This window comes from Nothobranchius furzeri, chromosome 13, assembly GCF_043380555.1.
Source record: "Nothobranchius furzeri strain GRZ-AD chromosome 13, NfurGRZ-RIMD1, whole genome shotgun sequence".
NCBI classification, from domain to species: Eukaryota; Metazoa; Chordata; class Actinopteri; order Cyprinodontiformes; family Nothobranchiidae; genus Nothobranchius; species Nothobranchius furzeri.
The window spans coordinates 43,624,971-43,646,955 of record NC_091753.1 but is presented as its reverse complement, the minus strand read 5'-3'; the positions used below and the strand labels follow the sequence as shown (position 1 = coordinate 43,646,955).

The 21,985-nt window shown below is 41.4% G+C and overlaps 1 protein-coding gene across 3 annotated transcripts in view; it reads left to right on the top strand.

Annotated features, from left to right (window-relative positions):
- cadm2b (cell adhesion molecule 2b) overlaps positions 1-21,985 on the top strand; it is a 217,959-nt gene that overhangs the window by 150,001 nt on the left and 45,973 nt on the right. For all 3 annotated transcript variants that reach the window (XM_054742638.2, XM_015951340.3, XM_015951339.3), the window contains one exon: positions 10,540-10,689. In XM_054742638.2, coding sequence (XP_054598613.1) covers positions 10,540-10,689 — 150 coding nt within the window. The remainder of the gene's footprint in view (positions 1-10,539; positions 10,690-21,985) is intronic.

Here is a 21,985-nt window from a genome sequence, read left to right as displayed (position 1 = left end):
GCCAGGAGTCAGTTAGGAGACTAAACCTTTCATCTGTTCTCATACAGGAAATTATTTACACACTTGAGTGGCTTGTTTTCAGTGTAGGAGTTGCTATTACTGAAATTTTCCCTTGGAGGTTATTGAGAACCACAAGCACTCATATATTTATTTGTCATCAGAAAGAGCCTTCAAAGGATTTCTCCCAAACTTACTGAGATAAAAGCGATGTTTGTAGGGACGGTTGAAGCAGGCCCTTTACTCTCTCACAATGTGCAACACAACCACTGGTTCTGGATCCTGGAGTTGTTTACTCTGTAGAATGCAGTCGGACTTATTACATATTGTATGAAACTTCTTTGAAGATTTTTGAAAGTACAATGTCTGCTGGGTGCGTCATAGAAAATATTGTGTCTGTCTGTGAATATTTAGTTCAAGATGTTTTTGGATGCAAGTGAAATAAGATACCAGCACTATTTAGCCATGGATTTAAGAAAATATAAATCAAAAATACACATTTAGTCTAATGAGAGGTGGTAAGATTGAATATTCCTCTTTATCCACAGACACAAACAGGAATGTGTGTGTCAAGTATTAATTAAAATTCAATATTTATACTCTGTGGATGGGACTTTCCTGCCCGTTAGTCCATTATACACAACTGAGTTATGTCAAAGTTCTTTTTCTTATTACTTTTTTGTTTAAATATGCCGTAACAGCCATGTTCTTTTCCAAATATAAATGTGAATATTATTTTTTTTCATTTGTTTATTCATTGTTTTATAGATCTGAGAGTTGAAGCCAATTTTCTCCAAAACAGTACTAAGTGATGTTAGTCCATCAACTTACTAAATATTAGACCAGAAAAATGTTCTTAGGGCGACTCAAACAAGTCTCATCATATCATAATCATAATATTATCAACAATGCAACTGCACTGTCCTGTGGAGAGTTTTCATTCTCTCTGTGAGGAAAATATCTGACTCATCACCATCCGGGCAATTCAGCTTTTATCTAAAACACGTGCGTTTTTACACCCCGGCTCTGCAGTGGGTTTTTCTAAACCTTCTTAAAGGTTTGGAACACAGAAAATCCAATTTTTAAAATCGGATTTCTGATTATAATCAGTCACTCTGAGTTTTACGTGCAGGCTGAACCTAAAATAGTCACTTTTTTTCCTGCATTAGCTTCAAATCGAAAATAAACTGTGAAACTCTAGGATTTGAAAAGCCTGACAGATCTACATGACACTCGGGGTTAAAATTACAGGGGAGTTAAGGGGAGTCCAGCTGATCTGAAAGGGTGACGGGCTCCCCTGGAAGCCCTCAACTTACACCCACAGGGGGAGCTGAAAAAAGATCCTGTTTCTACCTATATTACGTTATTTATCTGGACTCTCAGAGTAGCGGAGATTCTTTTGTGCGGAGAGGACGAGGAGCGGCAGAGCACTGATTTTTTTTGTGCGCCCCAGGCAGCTGTGTCTGGCGTATGGCCACAGTAACATTCTCAGAGTCGCACCAACCAAAAAATAGAATTAACACGACGGTTCATGTCCGCTCATATTCTCTTGTTTTTGCCTTTTATTTGTGTCTGACGCGTTCTGCTGCTGTGGAGCTCGTCCCCGGTGCTCCAGCAACTTCACCTATCAGTTATTTATTTTAAACTCAAATTTGTAATCATCTTTCATCAGTTTATGGAATTTTATAATTTTATTACTATTTTTTCTGATGTTAATCTATTTCTGTTTTGAGATCTTTATGATTACTGTTTTATTTTTGTTTTGATCTATGTGAAGTGCTTCTATGTCTGTGATGAGTGCTACATAAATAAAATTTACTTACTACTTACACCTTACGGATCTGCTTAGTTCAAAAGAATCTCGTGAGGTGAAAAAGTAGGAATCCAGGCGGCAGATTTTCTGGAGGACAGAGAGGCGATGCAGGAAGACAAGAGAAAGATGGGACAGGAAAATCGTCAAATAAAACACTAAATAAAGAGCTCGAAAAGCAAAAAGTCTATACTACGCCCGACACCCAGGGCCTTTTCAAGGCGTTTTGGGGTTCCAAGGCAAAATAGACAGAGCCCGATTAAATTAGCTCCGATTGTGGAACGAGCCTAAAACAGGAAAAAGTGCAAAATGTAAACAAAGTAAGAGTAATAAAAAAGTCTTAATCAGCTACAAAACAATTAGCATTATCTTGGGTTAAAGTGTGGCAGGCTAATTTGTATTACTATATTTTTACCACATTTACTGTTTTTTTAAATTCACAAATGGAAGTAAAGGGATGGGACTCGACATGCTGGGAGAATGGCATCATAACAGCTTTCAGCATTTACCCAAAAGGCTGACTGTGTTTGAATCAGGTCATGTTCATGGTTATGAACTCCATTTTAAAAGCATTTTATTCATTTCTGATTATGCTCAACCTTTATTGGCATGCTTTTAATAATCCAGTGAGGTAAAAGGTAAGAGTGAAGCAAATTCTTGAAACCCCAGATTGCATTCAGCTTTCAGTACAAATTACGCTTCGTTTGCGTCGATTATATGTTATATAGTGTGAGAAATTCAACATCTGTTTGTAAAATGAAAGCAAACTCCAAAGATGAACTTGTAGTTTGATAATTCGTGATATTTAAATCAAAGAATGAATCATTCTTATCATTTCCTAATGAATGAATGTATTCACTAAAGTATAGTTTGAGTTATTTGTTTTCTTTTACCCTGCTCACAGTTTACAGTTCCTTCTGCAGCCATGTGCTAGACTGCACTCCAGCCATTCATCAAAGCACTGCTTTCCATTATTTGGTGCAGTCAGCTGAAACTGAGAAAGGTTTTTGAGGAGGTATGCCTCATTCTTCCTCCACTAGCCCTCTGTTCTCCCAAACAGAGACATTCTTCATAATATTCCGCTTACGCCCCGGGTCAGCGGTCATTAGATGTGTCGGTGAATTTTTACATGCCACAGGGTGATGTGATGGTCGGGTTTTCAGGCAGCAGGCGATTTGTGTCCCACATGGATCAGATCAGAAATACAACAGTGCAATAAATCTTTCAATCTGCAGTCATTAGCCAATCTTCGTACTCCTCCCTGTGAGTGCTGTCACGAACAGTTCTGCCATTGTAATCCTCGTATTTTCTACATACCCACCCAGCCCACAAGGCGTGCAAAATCAATAACCCAAGTATCATATTCTTTGTTTCTAATATCATCAGAGCTCCGATTCCATCCATCTGAGCTGCATTCTGATAACAGCATGAGCCGAGCTGAGCTCAGATGAAATGAAATATTTTATTGCTGATGCACGCTCAACGTCCAGCCATTCTGAACATCTGCATTCATATTTGTGCTCCGCACCTGCTGCACAGACTTCATCCCTCATGGAAAGCGTAGACGTCAACTTAGTCGCGTTTCAGCGGACATCTGATTTTACTCTTCCCCTTGAAAATATAATCATGGAATATCTGTGTTTACAATGACGATGCTATCTGCCTGCCCGATTTACATTTCTACCCATTTTAGCTGTGCAGGTAAACATTTGATTCACGAGGCAGCGTCGCCTGATTGTGCATGAAAGCTAATGCCGCCGCAGAGAGATGTGTCAGCAGCAGCATTCTGAATGTGTGAAGCACAGCAAACAGCTTGATAAATCTCATGTGTGCTGACATTGGGACTGATGATCAGTGTGCCCGTGGCCCACCTGAGTCTGGACCGTAATCTCTCGGCTCAGGGTGATATTGCCAGGTTCAGCTTTTACTGGAGTGGCCTCTTTTCTGCTCTCAGAAGACAATAAAAGTACTCTCAGGTCAACGTGATTGTAATACTGATAGAAAAACATTGGTTTGGGGGACTGGCGCTATTACCGTTTGTTTTTATGAGTTATATCTATAGAAAGGCTTATGCTGAATTCTTTTATTTTATTTTTACTTTTTTTATTTTACAAAGAACAAAAAAAATCAGAAAAAGTGTTATTGCAACTGCTGATAATGAGAACAAAAAACAGTGTTTCAAAGAATAAAAGCTTGTTCTAAGGGGATAAATAAACATTTTATTATTAGTAGTTGTAGTATTCTCTTTTATTACTAACATGACTGCTGACTGATATTCACAAAGAAAAAGGGGAGCGCGGCTATAATTAAAAAGTTCCCATCTTTTAAGCTCAAATTGTATGTAAATGAGAAGAAAGTATCTATTATTAAAGGTGTGGAACACTCATTTAACTCATTCACTGCCTGATCAGAGAAGCCCTTCGCTGACAGCGTTTTTCTGTATTTTCACAGTTTTTTTGAGAGCCACAGAACGTTGCGCTCTATGATGATGTCAACGCTAAAACTAACAAAACAAAGAGGAGACTCACCTCTTACATCAGGAAGAATCAGTGCGTTTCGAGCATTATCTGTTCTTTCACAATCCGTTGTCGAATTGTGATAGGCAGAAGCTTTTCCGGTTCGCGCCTCACTTTTTTTTTTACAGTAGCGGCCCAGAAAAATCTCCTAGCACATGGATGTTTTGCTTCCTGATCACGTGACGTGTGATGTACGGGAATGAGGATCGGCTTTAGAGCTGGGATGTTTGTTCTCATGGTGCGGGGGCTCGCTCTGACGCCCACACAGTAAAAAAAATACAACAGTGAACGGTTGGATTTAAAATGACGACTTTTGTCGTCAATGGCAGTGAATTTGTTAATCAGTACATTTGCAGTGGTCTCTAGCAGGAATGGATGCCTTGTAAGTCGTGCTTGGGGGGCAAAAAAAACAGTGCACCATTTCCAGGATTTAGAAGTGAGCCACATCACAATGAAGCTTCAGACGACGGGATTTAGAGACTTAGGCTTCCTATTTGGAGTCTTATTTCCTGATATTTGGACATATTGCCTCAGATTGGATAACAGCAATGCAAATTCACCGCTGACTTGCAACTTGAATGTTTTATCTCCACAAATAACTCAAGTCTGGAGGAGTTTCTGCAGTGAGATGATGTTGCTAATGCTAATAATTGGCTTTTACCAGCCAAGATGTTTCCTGGACGTTAAAACAACAGCAGCCTTTCCCGTCGCGAGTCAAGATGGGTGAGTCCATGAATGTTAAGTGACAGTGTGATGTAGATCTGTCAGGCTTTCCAAACCCTAGAGCCCCCCCCCCCCCCCCCACACACACACACACACACACACACACACACACCCGCTCCGACGAACGGGAGGTGCGCTATCACATTGAGGGGCTGGTGTAATGGACAGCCAGCAGCAACGTGAGAGCAGCTGAGCATGCGCGAAACACCCACAGTGAGTGGCCCTCGGGCCATCATAATTGAGGACCCCTGTCCTACTGTTTCATTGTCTATTTTCAATCAGAAGCTAAAGCAGGAGATAGGAGATTATTTTCATGTTCGGCCTGCATGACAAACTCAGAGCAACTGATTACTTTTAAAAAAAGATTTTAAAAAATGAATTTTCAGTGTTCCATGCCTTTAAAATTAAGCAAAAGATTGATGTCCGATACTGAAGTTTTGTACCTGCTGAGCTGAAATGCTTCATATTTAGGGCATCTCCCAAGGACATGTTGTATACGTGCAGGATTTGTTCATCGTTTCATCGCTGAGTCATCTTAGATCATCAGTGAATCGTAAAACCTCCCCCCGCTGTAACTCAGTGATTGTTCTCTAGTGGGTTTGTTTTTTTCAATAAAACTCAGCCATGACTCAACAAAATGACCTTTCACCTTCATCTAGTTCACTCTACCTACATTGCTTATGTATTTGTTTGCTTACTTTCTTCTCAATTATTTGCGTTCCGCTTTCAAGCGTTGCTGTGAAAATGATTTACACAGTTACATTTTTAAAAGTGCTCTTACGTATTAAAAATCTCGTTCAGTTTTGTTTTATTCATCATCACTTGTGAATAATATTGAGTTCCGCTATATCAATCTATTTTAAAAAGGAACTGTAACACAATCATAGGGAGATATCTCATTTCCATTTTAATTCATAATTAATAACACACGTGCACAGAATGTTATGTTATAGTGTGTGGTACTTGGCTGCTGACTGTGGAGAGAGACAGAAATGTGTCTGCACTGGCATAAAAAACATTTCCTGCTCTTTGCTGAAAGGGAAAAGCAGGAAGTAATGTTTTTGCCTGTTTCTGTGTTTGTGCGTGCGCTTTTTGCCCGTTAGCAAGTGTGAAAATGTATTGAAAAGAAGAGGGAACTTGGACTCTACCACTGACTCCATTTGCTTTGCAACACCTATGTTTTATCTCCACAAATAACACAAGCCTGAAGGAGTTTTGACATGGTGTGGTGTTGCTAAAGCTAACTGTTAGCATCTAGCTGAGACGTGCTCTGCTCTCTCCTGGGTGCTAAACCAACACAGCCTTCCTCGTCGCAAGTCAAGATGGTTGAGTCCATGAAGGTTACGTGACAGTGTGATGTAGATCTGTCAGGCTTTTCCGAACTGAGCGTTTTTCCGTCTGTTTTCCATCAGAAGATAATGCAGGAAATAGGGGTAGAAGACCACTTTCATGTTGAGTGTGCGTTGTTTTCTCAGTAAACTTGCTCTTTAAAGTCTGTAATGGTTTGATGCAAATTATGAGGGCTTATGTCAACCCAGTTCAAACTGGCCACTACAGCTAGCTTGACAATCACGACTCAATTTTACAAATATCGAGCTTTGAGCATTGAGCACTGAGAACAATTAAAAAAATACAAATGCATTGTTTGCAAGATCTTGCAGGATCTGGTGACATTACATGCAAAATTGTTTCTTAAGTTTCAACCAAAATTAGTATAATTCAAACTGTTCCAAACATAAAACCGCTTAAAACTCCATCATTAAAGGCAATTGAATGGTTGCAAAATAAATCACACTTAATGTAAAGAACATTGGTCCTATGTTGGGCTGCCATAAACCAACAGAACCTGTTCTAAATGTCTACGGGAGGATAGAATATATTCTTCCAGTATTATTCATCAAACTACGTTTTATTGATTATAGCAGAGACACTTGTCCACATTCTAACACACTGGTATAAATTTTCCCACGTGTGTACAACTAAGATTAGCTTTAAGGCAGCAAGGACCGATGTGTGTGATTCACCTTTTTCACACTCATCAAATCACTCAGTGACCCTATGGAAAGGGGCATTGTCATCCTGGAAGAGACCACTCTCATGATGATAGAGATGTTTCATCACAGAACAAAGGTGATCACTCAGAGAAAAAACACACACTTCGTATTGATGTGTGTTGACCCTGTCTTCTGAGAGGACAAGTGGACTTAAAGATGCTAGGAAAATGACTCGTCTGCACAGAGCCACTGGATTCCCTCACTGCAGGAATAAAGGCTCGCTTTTGTCATTTAATTTGTCGCCTGTCTTTATGTAGGCAGCAAAGGTAATGTTGGGTCCTCTGAGGAGGTTGAACAGTTTGGAAAATAGGTTAATAGCTTTTGTGGGCAAATGTGCAAACACTACTGAGTGACTTTAAATGGTCTCGGTTTGCAATGAGGAAAAATTAGCTTTTTCTGTGAAATGATGTCCCTTAGCATGTGGCAGTGGTCATCTAGCGAAGGTAAAACTACGTTAATGCCAAGCAGATCAAGACCTCCCACTAAGTTTAACCTATTTTTTCTGATCTAAAGTGAGGAAAAAAATTGCCTCTTTAGGTGTCATTGCAAGAGAAAATATTTTTTTCCTTCAACACCGATGGCGATTAAGTGTCTACCCCCCCGGCTATCTTCCCTGAGACCTTTCTGCCGGAACCGGAGACCCGAATTGGCAGAGGAGATTAGATAGGGCTGAACACCAGTCGTAGTTTTTTATCTTTTTGATCTAAACGTCTTTTGTTGTCCATGGCTTCAAATGGTGTTGGAGTTGGGATTCTGGTAGTTTGTCCTAAAGTTGTGAAATGGTTTAGCATAAACCTCTCACACCAGTGGTGTTCTGCAGCTAAACACATGAGTACGTAATGAGTGGAGGACCCAGGGAAGGGCAGAAGTGCAGCGGTTTGGTGAGACTGACAGCCAGATGGTCCAACAGTTGCTTTCGGTCCAGAGGCTGATGTTTTAGACAAATGCAAGAGAGCCACTTTATTTTTTTTAATATTTATAGCTACTCTATGTTAGAACGTTGTTAAGAGGCATGAAAACGTGAAAACAAAATGTGCTATAGCAGCTTTAACCCTTTATAGCAGGGGTGTCAAACTCATTTTAGCTCAGGGGCCACATTGAGGGAAATCTAGTCCCATGTGGGCCGGACCGGTAAATTAAAAAAAAACTTCAGATTGTTTTCTTTGTTTTAATACAATCAATATAAAACAAGGCTGGAGCCTGAGGACAGTGTATCCAAAATAGTACAAGTACAACACCTGAAGTGTACTTGAAAATGTGAAAAAAATAAAATAAAAAAATCAACAAATAAAAAAAACATTCCTTAGTGATTCAAAGAGCTTACAGATCACATGGCTAGATCAGTTTCATGCAACACTCAGAGTATATTTGACTCATTTTACTTAACATTTTTTAGCTTTCACCAGCACATCAATATCAGAAGTCACATCCTGAGTGGCAGCCAACTTCAGGATGTGATTCAAGTTCTGGTGTGAACCTTGAGCACAGCTTTGTTTTATTTATACTCATTACAGAGAAAACTTGCTCACAAAGATACGTTTATTTTCACTCTACATTGTAAAGTATGAAAATAAAGTTTACACAACCATCTCGCGGGCCGGATTTAACCCGCTTGCGGGCCGGATCCCGCCCGCGGGCCGCATGTTTGACACCCCTGCTTTATAGGGTCTATGTTTAGACTCTTCCATTCACACCATAAAAGATGCCAGTGTCCCGTTTCACGAACCCCTAGAATTACAGGATTTCACCCAAACAATCATCAGAGATCAAGCTAGTCACAGTTCGCACCAGAGAGCAGCTAAACCAGTCAGAGCAGGGCTATGATGCGCCAAATATTGGTATGTCTGCAGAGCCAGAGAAGTGCTCGGTCTCCTCTTGTGTAGACAGAATACTTTTGTCATATAACATAAATAACACCCTGGAGTTGAAAATTTACATTTTAAGCTACTTCAATAGATGCCCAATAAAGGGTTAACCTGCTTCAAAACAATCCAGACATTTATCTGAATTTATTACCAGCTTTTTTGCAAAACACACATATAAATTAAAACATTTCAGCCTTTTCTCAGTCTGATATACCCTAGCAGGAGTGAAAAGCAATAAATTCAGTCATGTGAGTCTTCTGCTTGGATTTTATCTATTTTCTGCGAGTAATGGACAGGATGTTCTGGCACCAGCTAAGATAATGAGGGTCGTCAAGACAGCTGATATGCAAAAACTGCACATAGTACTCAATTTCCTGTTGTGATATGACACACGCAAGGTTTAGTAAAAGTACCTTGCTGACAGCTGCATTTGAAAATGTTTTTTTGGTGAGATATGCTGCAATTATAGAAGAGGCCCAGTCACGTCTCTGGGAGTGAGACGTTGATTGTTCCTCGGGCAGATAAGCTGCTATAGCCCAGTGTTTACAGTCTAACTTACCTTCACCTCTCATAGCGCCATTGGGGAAATCTAGGTCAAGGAAGGTCTACAAACCTTTGGCTGCCCCACCTTATTCTGCGCCCAGGTGTGAGTGGGACTAATGAGGCAGACAGCTGAGATGTCCCTGTGGTGAACTGTACCTGGGAGGGGCAGAGACAATGTCACCTTCAGCTTCAGGCGCATACGTGTAGGCAGGCCTGTAAAATCTAGAGAGACGTGTACGCATTATTAACTTGTGGACAGACGATCCTTCGCAGGCATCGATTCAGGAGCTTCAATACAATTGTTCCATACTGTCATGTTTTAAGTGGCGGGTCTGGGCTTGCCTTCTAATCACAATTCACTTCAAAGGAGTATCGGTTTTAGATATGTGATCCTGACGCTCGGCAGAGTTCAATAAAGCGCGGGCAGGATAAGAATACTTCTGTGAGGTAATTAGGGGAGTTTGCAAGATGACAAGAACAAATGTGCAATAAGGAGGTAAAATCCAGCTAGGCTGGGTGACTGGGTCTCATTTGGATGTGTTCTGCACACTGTGACGAGCTCCCGTTCCGGGGCACGGCAGTCGCTCGGATCGAAGGCCCACCGTGTCTGGGATTATGTGTCAATTTACCACCCAGCTGCAGCACTAAAATCCACAAAAGAACATGACTACCTCTAATTAGGCCGTGCTACCAATTAGGGTCCTGCAATACGGCAAAAAGGAGGGGAGCACCGGGAGGCTAAGACCTACTATTGTTGCCACCATAAAAAGAAACCTCAGCCCAGCAGCAGCTGCTGAAAGCCGGGGGCCACATCAGCCGGGTGCTTGTGCGACTATTTCTGTCTCACTGTGTTGTAAAGAAGGCACGAATGATTTTGGGAAAGATAGAGGCCCAATGCAACTTTGTCAAAACAGAATCAAAAGGGAGAAAGGTATAGACGTTTATTCAAGTTGAAGGAAAAATACAGAGCTTGTCCAAGTACAACTCCATGCCATGATCCTAACCTCAACCTTTGTTTTATAATCCCACAGGTAGCCAGGGTCAGTTCCCCATCACTCAGAATGTGACGGTGGTGGAGGGGGGCACAGCCAACATGACCTGTCGTGTGGATTACAATGATAACACTTCCCTCCAGTGGTCAAATCCTGCACAACAAACTCTGTTTTTTGGGGACAAGAAGGGTGAGTAATAATCAACCCTCCTGATGAAACGTTTAATGGCTACTTCATTACATCAGTGTCATTTTAATTCATTTTTCAAATGCTGAACGCTCCATATGATCCTTTTCTTTCTGCCCACAGTTTGTCTGAATCCACAGCAAACGCGTGATGAAAGGGAAATGCATGTGTTAATCGTAACGCTGAAGCAGACTTTTAATGATTTTACATCTCCACCGATGTCCCAGGGCGTCGAACCGAACAGAAATAGACTGTTTTTGTATCGCACTTTTGTAATCATGCAACACTGACGGTGCTGTTTACAACAGCGCAACGCCTGTGGATGCTGAGATGATTGGGTTTAATTAGTGTCTACGCTGCCCTGAATTTGTGTAGTTGTTTTGATGTCGCTCTGATATGGAAGTAGACTGTTGCAACCTCGTGAAACAAGGCCCCCGCTAGAATGAAATATAACGTGCTCTCGCCAGCCAAATCCAATTTAAAGGTGGCAAAAGTCTAGATTTGATAAATTGGAATGGAGGTGAAAGGGAGCGTAACAGTGGACCGGTCTTGAAAGGGTCGGGATGCTCATCTATCAGTGTTTCTCACAGCATATTTCATTTATGCTGTAGCTGCTAACACAATATCATTGGTTCCGTGATTGAAGATGAACTTTCCCTTTGAATAACAACTGAAGGGAGGGAGGGAGGGAGGGAGGGAGGGAGAGAGAGAGAGAGAGAGAGAGAGAGAGAGAGAGAGAGAGAGAGAGAGAGAGAGAGAGAGAGAGAGAGAGAGAGAGATGCCAGGGTGAACCGGCAGAATGAGTCACAGCCGGGCTGGAAGAAAAACTCCCCCTTTCTCATCAGATTGGATTTAGTAATGAGGTCTGAGGTGTTTTATTAGATAAAATCACTTCCAGATGCATTTAAATGAAAGGTAACTCAATCTTAAACACATTCTCTTGTGCAAATGATGTGGGTGTGTCTCAAGGATGTTACTTAAAGGTGTGGAATATTGCAAAAACATTGTTTTAATGATTATTTCTTATTTGAATCAGTCACTGTGAGTTTTTCATGCAGGTTTAAGATGAAAATAGTCTTCTACATCCATCTCTAAGAGGAAACAGACGGAGAAACTTTAGGATTTGAAAATCCTCATAGATCTACGTCACACTCACTTTTTATTCATGGAGTCACTCATGTTGACTCACGATGGGGAAGGCTGTTAGTTTAGCATCCAGGAATCAGCAGACAATGCCTCGACCAGTAGAAGCTAACTGTTAGCATTAGCAACACCACCACGTAGCAGAACTCCTCCAGGCTTGTGTTATTTGTCACGTTATCCAATGTTATCCAATCCAATGCGACTCTATGCGGGAGCCGGCTTGTCCGTGCTGATGCAAGCTATTCTGGACTTTTTTGCCCCGAGTACAGCTTGCAAGGCATTCATTCCTATCAAAGACCACTGCAAATTTATTGGTTAAAGGAGCTTCCCACACATTTATCAGAACAAAACACTAATTTCAAACATAAATTCTATGTTTTAGAGTAAAAAAAAGTACTTTTGACTAATTATTATTGCACACCAGCTAACCTCTGTCCTTCAGTGAGAGCTTGAGAAGGCCATGTGCGAAGCCACATGTTGGGTAACCGTTTATATAACAGGACAAAAAGCTTTTTCCTGAGCATTAAGGACGACCAAATTAATGTTATTCTGTTAGGTTGACATAGCTAAGTGTGGGAACACTTGTTCTCATCTCCTGCAGCCAAATTAAAAGCTTTATTGGCACAACTAACGCGATGCCTAGGAGGCTATCAGGAGAAACGGGAGGCGTTGAGCAACATGAGCTTCATATGGAGAACAGAGTGGGACACCTGGAAAGAAATGTCTTCTGTGCCAAATCACTAGTTAATTGCTTGGCACGGGGCTGCAACTGTCCTTCACTTATTTGTTTATGGCAGACTGAAAAATCTTACAGGAAATAGTACGCCAGGCTAACACATAAACGCATCCTTATTCCCTCTAAAAACCAGCTGGTCAGGGGTTACTTTCATTAAACTAGATTTAGGTACCGGCGATGCTCAGTTTTGATATTTTCAGCCTAAGATTGTGCTTTTCTATCTAACAATGGTCTTCAAGTTTGTCACATTCCTATTTTCTCTCTTCAAAAAGATTCACCATCTTTGTAAAAAATTAAGAAAGAGAAAAATATCCAGTCTTTTCCAACTTCCATGTGTGATTCTGTACACTCAAATAAAAGTAGAGATTCATCGAGTATTTTTAATCTACTTCCTTTCAAGCTAAGCGTTAAAGAAAAGGGCATTTCTGTCAATGTGGTTTGGGCTTTGAAAATAAATTGGGAGGCAGGCAAATGATTATTACAATGCCCTTTTGAATTTCTAGTAAAGTTTGAGACTTTCTACTTGTCATAAATTCTTGCATTTTAATAAGTTTGAAAACCAAGAAGACAAAAACTGAAGAACATATTTCTAAGACGACTATTTCAAATCTACATGATTTTATTGTGAAATTTGTATAATATGTTAAGTTATGAGAGGCCCGGTGGAGCTTTTGTTTAATGAGAAGGTTGCAAGTTTGAAACCTATCTGGGTCTTTTCTATATGACTGTTCTCATGCGTGTGTGTGCGTGTGTTTGTGTGTGTGTGTGTGTGTGTGTGTGTGTGTGTGTGTGTGTGTGTGTGTGTGTGTGAGCACGCGCATGTATGTGCATGTGTTGAATTAACCCACCTCTCACCCAATGACCCTCTAGAGATGTGCACCAGCGTTGCACTCCCTGCAACCCTGCACAGGATCAAGCTAGCATGATGGGTGGATGTGTATGTTTTAAGCATAAATTTATGTTTTGGTTAACATTCAGCAGTAAAACCAAAAAAGGACAAATGATGTGTTTTGCATTTCCAAAACAAACATATCTCATATCTAAAGTTTGAACCGAATTAATTGCTAAAAAAGTTTAAGTAATGATTTCCACCCTTTTAAGGTTTGAAGAATCTTATTTGTTTTTGTTTTATTTTATTTCAAATGTTGCTTGTTAAAGCACTATTAATCAAAATAGTATTGACTATGATTTAATTATATGTGGTTTATTTAGCTTGAAATCTGTTTGAGCTATAGGACTTTTTTGCACAGAAATCAAAATGTCCCTTGTCCATGACTCACAAGTACGTTTACTCTCTGATTTTCCGTTTTGGTGGAGTGGGTGTAAAATGAAACATGATGTCTGAATTTATTTGAATCTTAATCAGACTATAAACAGTAGTATTCTGCAAATACTCTCCTTTATACATTGCAACATATTTCCCTTTGTTTCATCTTTAATATTCACATCAGGGTTTTCTGTCAATATCCAACATACTAATGTTGTCCACACCTAATTTCCATTACGATTTAAACCAATACCAATAAATGCGGGGTCCGTCCTCATAAAAAAGAAAAACCAAATCATTTTTAGGTAAATAACATCACATATCTCATCGCATACTTAACCTTTAAAACCTTATCTTTGCAAAAGATGACAGAAGTTAGGCCAGATGTACCAAACAAACAAAAATATTTTGATTATTTTGAGTGAGAAGAGATGTAATTGAGGAGTTTGATGTTTAATATGTGAAGTGCTAAATGACATCATATGTGCCAATGACAATAAGGAATAGTGTGTGGCTGTCAGTTTTGGGAACGTTATTTTTAAAAAGTAATTAGTTGTAGTTACTGATTACTTTGTCAAAAAGTAACTCAGTTACTTACAGAGTTACGAGATTATAAAAGTAACTAATTACCAAGAAAAATAACTACTTAGTTACTTTTTTCATTAAAGAATGCAAGAAAAATGGGTTCCCCTCTTAACTAAACTTACTTAATTTACTATAAATTACTACAATAGTGAAATATAAATGACTAATGACTGGAACATAATTAAATGTATGTCCAAATGTTTTTCATAAACCTGAATCATTTAAATAAATAAGCAATTAACAGGAGGAACTACTAACAGGAACATTACACTAATCTAGACTATATTTAACAAGACCCCAATCAGCTAAAATTCCTGCTTCTCCGCTCTACTTGTTGAAAGTGGAATTACAACTGCTGTAAACAACCCTGTTGCAGGCTGCTGTAGCTAGCATTAACAATGAGCTAACACTAACATGAGCAATTTTCTAATCCTCTTTGCTTTACGCCCTGAATCTCACATATGTCGTACTTGATGTGTGTTTCAACCACGCCAGTCACGTACTTTGAGATATATCAGCTTGTAAATATTTGTAATTACTATGACTACAAACCAGACTTTGCATATCACATTTATGACATCACCACTGAATCTCCTCTCCCCCAGCATAGCTGCTACTTACCACAAGGTGAGATTTGAAAATTAGCACTTTCTTGGCATCAGAATGTGCCTTTAAAATTTGCGGATATCATAGGTGAAGTCCATGGCACGTAACAAACGTGATCAGAAAATTGCACTTTTAGCCCCTTTGACTTGCATTTGTTTTTTCATTCTTCCAGGGACCCATGGTCTGGAAATAGATGGGCGTGATTTTGCCTCCCTATAGAGCACCTTCCCGCTCCACACACTGTTAGGTGTAGTATCTGGTCCGTAGAGGGCTGCAGAGTGGTGTCACATATGAAACTGGTCAAGTTTCTAACTCAATCAATTAGATCAATGTTAAAAGTTCTAGCTTAAAGTTTAAAAGACTATTTTGTGTTACTTTAATGCCAATAATTGTGGTAGACCAATAATACCAGACACACCTGACAAATGTTTATCTCATAGTCTGTCTGACGATTGTAACTTTGGTCATTTCAGGCGTTTATGAGGAAACAATTGATGTCTTAATTTTGTTGTTTCGATTTCTCCCATTAGCCCTCTGTTGATTTAACTGCAGCATGCAGCAGAAGGAGGTACATTATTTGTTCATAAAGCCACCTGGAGTCCAGTGTAAGTAGACTATAATTTCATAGAGAATTAACAGAGCAACACTGAGCTTGTGGGAATTATGGAGTAATGTATTGTAAAGTATTAAAACAAGATCATTTAAACCTCCGAAATATTAATTTGGATTGTTTAAAGCGCAGATCCTTTTACGATTCTTGTGCCACTCCTTATTCTTCCCATATTTCAAAGTCTTGGATGATTGTTGCCACCATAGAGGCTTCTGGTTACACTTCAGCAAAGATCAGATGCCTGTAGACATGTGAAAACAGAGATAGAGACATGTTCCCTCGTACATTAGGCCACTTAGTGGTTACCATCACTTTGGTGGGGTTCCTTGGTGTCCTCATCTCTGCTGACATCTCCTGGGCGGAAAACATCTCAGCGGTCATCAAGAAGGCCCAACAGCGGCTGCACTTCCTGAGAGTCCTCAGGAAGTACAAACTGAACTCCGACTTGCTGCTGACCTTCTACCGCTCGTCCATTGAGAGCCTGCTAACCTACTGTATCACGGTATGGTACGGCAGCTGCACCAAGGCAGATAGGGTGAGGCTTCAGAGTGTGGTAAAGACAGCACAGCACAGCCTGCCCTCTCCCCTCCATGATGGACATTTATTCCTCCCGCTGTCTCAGTAGGGCAGCAAACATCATCAAGGACAGCTCCCACCCTGGCTTCAACATGTTCAGACTGCTCCCCTCAGGGAAGCACTACAGGTGCATTAATACAAAAACCCACAGACGCAAAAACAGTTTCTTCCCCAAAGCAATAACCACCCTGAACTCACACATGCACCGATAACACAGCCCCCCACTTCCCCCATTGACCACCACTATCTACTGATACCAAATTCCATGTGCAATAATTGTATATACATAACATTACTGTCCATATGTACATAGCGCTGCAGAACTGTACCCCCCCAAGTATGTTTGTTTTACACTGAGTAGGAGATGCTCTGTATCTCACTTTACACCTGTATAGTGACAATAAAGGCATTCTATTCTATTCTATTCTATTCTATTCTATGAGGAAAAAAGGGATTCAGACCATATGACTTTTGTAGAATTATCCCCTTTACAAGTCACCACTGTCATAAATTATTATTATTACTGAGCAGCATAAATGAGAGCAGAGCTGTCCTTTGCTGCCTTTATTATGATTTATTTCACAGTTGGCTTCTGTGGGAAAAGGACAAAACGATTGTGGCGCGGCTACCGAGAATGGTAATTACACTCAAAACAGATTTTTTTGTCAGATATGGAGAACATGAATGTGAATAATGTAATTATTAAAAGGTTGTTGAAGGTTGTGTGTCAAAGGTAGATAAGTAAGTTGATATATGTACATATATATGTGTGTGTGTGTGTGTGTGTGTGTGTGTGTGTGTGTGTGTGTGTGTGTGTGTGTGTTGTGTGTGTGTGTGTGTGTGTGTGTGTGTGTGTGTGTGTGTGTGTGTGTGTGTGTGTGTGTGTGTGTGTGTGTGTGTGTGTGTGAAAGTGTTACATTTAACCAAACTTTCTCCATGTTTTTGTTTTAGAAGTTTGTGCTTTTATCATTCGTGGTGTTTAATTGAAGAATTCAGACTGAATTAAAAAGGTCACAAAGCAAAATTGATCCTAAATGGCTCGTTGTAATCAAAAGGCTGTTATGTGCTAAATGAATGCTCTAATGTGAACATTAAAACATTCATTACCCTGAGAGAATGACGGATAATTACCAAGGATGCAATTACTGCAGTGAGCACCAATGAGAGCACATTTAAACCTCAAATCTACTAAATACACAATATTTGACAGTTGTTGTAGGCAAGTGAAGCGTTCATTATTATTTTAATATCATTATTATTTTATTATTATTATTATTATTATGTGTGTTTGTTGGTTTTTAGACTCTTCTTTAATATATAAAATAACATTAAAGCCACACATGCATGCCAGTAATGGATTTATGACAATGTATCTCGTTGTCGTGAGACCTTTCACAGGTGAAAGCCACAAGTTTGTTCTTTGAAGTGGTGTTTACCTTTCAGTGAATGTTTTAATCAGGAACAAAATGTAGAAAGGGTCTCATGGTCAGAGCTGATGTCTTTCTTCAGGGACTAATGGGCTTTTAAGTGTTCTTTACTTCCAGCTCCACTGAAATGTGTATCTGCCATCATGGCACCATACACTCTGCTATTAATGCTAATGTGAAGAGCAACTCTTGCATGCACTACACTAAACTCCATGCTACACTTCACCCTGATGTATAATTTATATCAGCTCTTCAGAACAATCAAGGAAACGTTGTTTTTTATTATTATTATAGACGTTTGAGGCCAACATAAGTAATGCTGGAACCCTTTTCACATGTGTGTTTCCTTTCACCCTATTAGATTTGATTGCAAACAACATCCTGTCTCACAGTCCAGCATGTGTTTGTTGGCTGAGAAATGGGTGAACAAAATAAAAACAGTTCAGCCTTATTATCCACTGCGTAAATCAGGTGCACATACACCCACTGAGAGATTTACTCCTTCTTTGCCATCCTGCTTTGAGCTCTAAAAAAATTTGTCCAATTTGAGTAGCATCTGCTCTGTGGGATCTCTGAGAACACAGGCAGTGACAATGGTCCTCTGGAACCAGTCTGTATCCTTCTCTTAATTGCAGCCACATGTGTGGTGGGAAAGAGCCCCCTGCCTGCACCACTATATGATTGGAACTTGTCCAGAATCGCCCACACAGCCACCGAGCGAGCACAGCCAGCAGCAAACACCCTCTAATTGCAAAGAGTGGAGCCCATGGCTGAAGTGCAGGTGGGGGGTGGGGGGTGGGGGGTGGGGGTGGGGGGGCTTGTCAGGATTCTGTGTTCTTGCTGAAGGACAGCGAGTGCTTTCACATTTAAGCACTGGCTCAAAATGACATAGGCCGTGCAAAAATCAAAAATAAAACAATAAAGGCCACATGGGAAAACAGCGGATGTAGCATTTTTTTTTGGCTGAACCCGGGAGCCGTCAGCTTGTCTCCAGGACTAATGGATGGATGTGAAATGTTCTTTAGTATCTGGACTGTCAGAAGACAGTTCATTGTTTTGGATTGGAAACATTTGTTAACATGTCTGCTGCTCAGCAGAGTGATAAAGTGGATGTCATGTGGTAATTGTACTTCCAGATCCTTAGGCTTCTAGATACTTGATATAGGCGCTAACCAGACTGTCAGAGCGTTTCATAAATGTCATCAAGTTGTCCTGTCATTATAGGCCAGGGCTGTTCTAACTTTTCAAGATGAGGGCCAACTGTTTAAGGTAAAAGCCTTTGTGAGCCACAAAATGGTGACTTATTTTAATTAATAAATGCAAAGATCAATTTATGGTAATTTATAAAAGTCTATACTGCTCCAAAAAAGTAGCGTAGAAATCTAGACAGACAGCCGAAACAAAATGATTTTGCTCTGCATGTCTCTCTAGACCAGGGCTATTCAAGTTCGGGCGTCAAGGTTTGGTATCCAGCGCATTTCATTGGCTTCTCTGGTCCAACACATTAGATTTGGTGGTTGAGTCACCTGTGCAGCAGCTCATCAGGCTCTGCAGAAGCCTGTTAATCACCTGCTGATTGAAATCATGTGTGTTGAAGCAGGGTTCAAACTAAAACATGCTGGATATCGGCCCTTGAGGCCTGGAATTGAATAGCCCTGGTCTAGACACACCCCATAGGAGCCTCAGCATGCCTACCATTGGCCTGAGCAGTATTGTGTTTGGTGAGCAGGATGATGCCACAACCAGTGTTGGACATCTTCCGTCAAAAAGTTATAGTTATAAATGACTTTTTTCCAAAAGTAATTAGGTTAGTAACTTAGTTACCACATTGTAAAAGTAATTAGTTACCTAGCAAAGTAACTGCAACGTTACTTTTTTGTTCTATAATAAAGTTACTATCTATAATGTCTATGACGGCCAAGATTTTTATAACTGAATGATTCTTATCTAGAATGAACATTTCCAATACTGAAATGCTCTTTCAGTAAGAATGTTCTGCAAATCTGGTCATTTCTACTAGGAATAATAGAACTATAGATATCTGGCATAGTCAGTCTAATAAATGTGAAAATTTCACCTTAGATTTTTAGAGATTCTGAGATATCTGAAACTTACTACTCAGCACTTCCCCAATGTAAGCTCTGCCATGGATTCAGAGGTGAAAGAGAAGGGAAGTGACGGGGAAGGGGGTGGGGGAACAAGAGTCTGCTTCTAGACCTGCAGAAAAGGGACACACAACAATACAACAGGAACAAGCTATCACTGGATCAACTTGATGAAGAAATGTAAAATCAACATTATTTTACTGAACAATCACGATAATAAACCACAGTGCATTTGGTGCCAACCACAGCCTTAGGACGTGTTGAATGTGCCCAAGTCCATACTTATGAGAGCACCATGTGAACACCTGTGTGTGTACACATGCTTGCATATGTAAGGTTTCTCTATAGGAGCGTCCAATAGGGAGTGTGAGGGGCCACAGATCTGCCCCCCAAAGATATATAGGATATGGAGGGAGCTCCAAGTCCCAGAGATCCAGGAGCTGCCCCCAGAGCACAGTGACCCCAAGGAGACCGCAACCAGAAAAGCCCCTGCCCCCCTCAAGAGGCGCAGAGGATTGCCTTGGGGGCCACAACCAGCAGCCGGCAGAGTCCTGGGAGATATCAGCGGCAAGCCTACAGGCCCGCCCGCAGCCTCCCACCCTCCAGCCGGCCGAGCCCGGGACCCAGCAACCTGGGACTCAGGGGCGACCACCCCCACCGGGGACCCAGATCCCACCAGACAGCCGACCGGGATTGATCATGGAAGATGCCAAAAATCTTAAACCCCCTTATCCGGGAGCCATGAACCCTCAGGCAGACCAAGGCACCACACTCCACACCAGGTTTGGCAGGGGGAGGGGAGACGAAGATCTATATCATCAAAAGAAGTCCTAGGAGAAGGGAGGAGTCAAAGGCCCCACCTGACATATACAGTCATACACAGACACAGTCACACATTCCCTCCCTCATGCTCACACATACACATACGACCAAAGACTTACAAAAATGCACGCCGGACACCCACTCATGCTCCCCATACACACCCTATTCACTCTGGTCCCGGTACTGCTGCACATGGGGTACAACCATTGCTGGTTCCCAGAGTTCGACCCTTTCTGCTGGAGTGCTGATGAGCAGGCTCCCCCGCCCAACGCTGAGCAAAGAAACCCACCACCCCAGACCCCAACCAGATGGCCAGATCTCCCTCCTAGCCTCCAGCTCCGGGAAGCCAAGTGACAACAGAGGTGTGCTAGTCTCCCTCCGCCTGCTCCAGTATAGTGTTAGTGCATGTTGATGAGGTGTATTCCATGGCTGTGGTGAGCGGGCAGTGCGGGCATCATCTGGCCTACGCCAGCTGATGCCACCACACGACCCCACTTGCACCCACAGCCCTCAGTGTCTAAGTGCAGTTTAAAATTGGGAATGGGCACCAGCACTTGGGATGAGGCTAAAAAATCCCCCTGCCAAATGCTGCTGAATGTGCTCACTCCCAAGGCCCTAAGTGTGTGTTTGCGTGGAATGTCGTTGGTGGAAGTGTTTAATGTGCAAATACAATTGGGGGGCAGGTTGCCACAGGAATGTGGAAATGGAGTCCATATCCGCACCCCCTGACTTGGCCACCCCCAAGGTCCTATGTGCATGATTGTGTGATGATGTGAGGGAGCAGGAGGAGAAAAATGTGTGGGGATGGGGAGGAAGGGCTGGTTGGACTTAGCCCTCCAGGGAGCCAGCTCCCCGCCTGGCCCCAACAGTCCCCTCTGTTGCCAAAATGCCACCCAGGGCGTGGAGACCCCAGCCCATCTTGCCAGGGTCCAAAGCAGCAGCATCACAGAGCCTCACGGAGTCCGAGGGCACCAACCCAGCCCCACCCCAGCAGAATATCCACTCCCACCCCTACATTTGCACAACTTCCAGAATAAACTGATACCCCTTTTCCACTAAGTTGCTTTCAGTACTGGTGCTATGCTAGAGCCTAAATTAGCACAGTTCTTTGGTTTTTCACACCTATAGCACCCATTACTTAGTTCCACACCAGTGCTTAACCTAGTACCAACTCTAAGAACAGTGCTTTAAAGTTAAGTTAAAGTTAAAATCCCTTTGTTCTCCACATTTGACCCAACCCCTGGGGGTGCGGTGAGCTGCAAACACAGCCATGCTGGAGAACCATTTGGTGGTTTAACCCCCAATCCAATCCCTTAATGCTGAGTATCAAGCAGGGAGGTATTGGGTCTTATTTTTTGGTATGGCCTGACCGGGATTTGAACCCTAATCTCCCAGTCCCAGCGCATACACTCGTAGCACTAG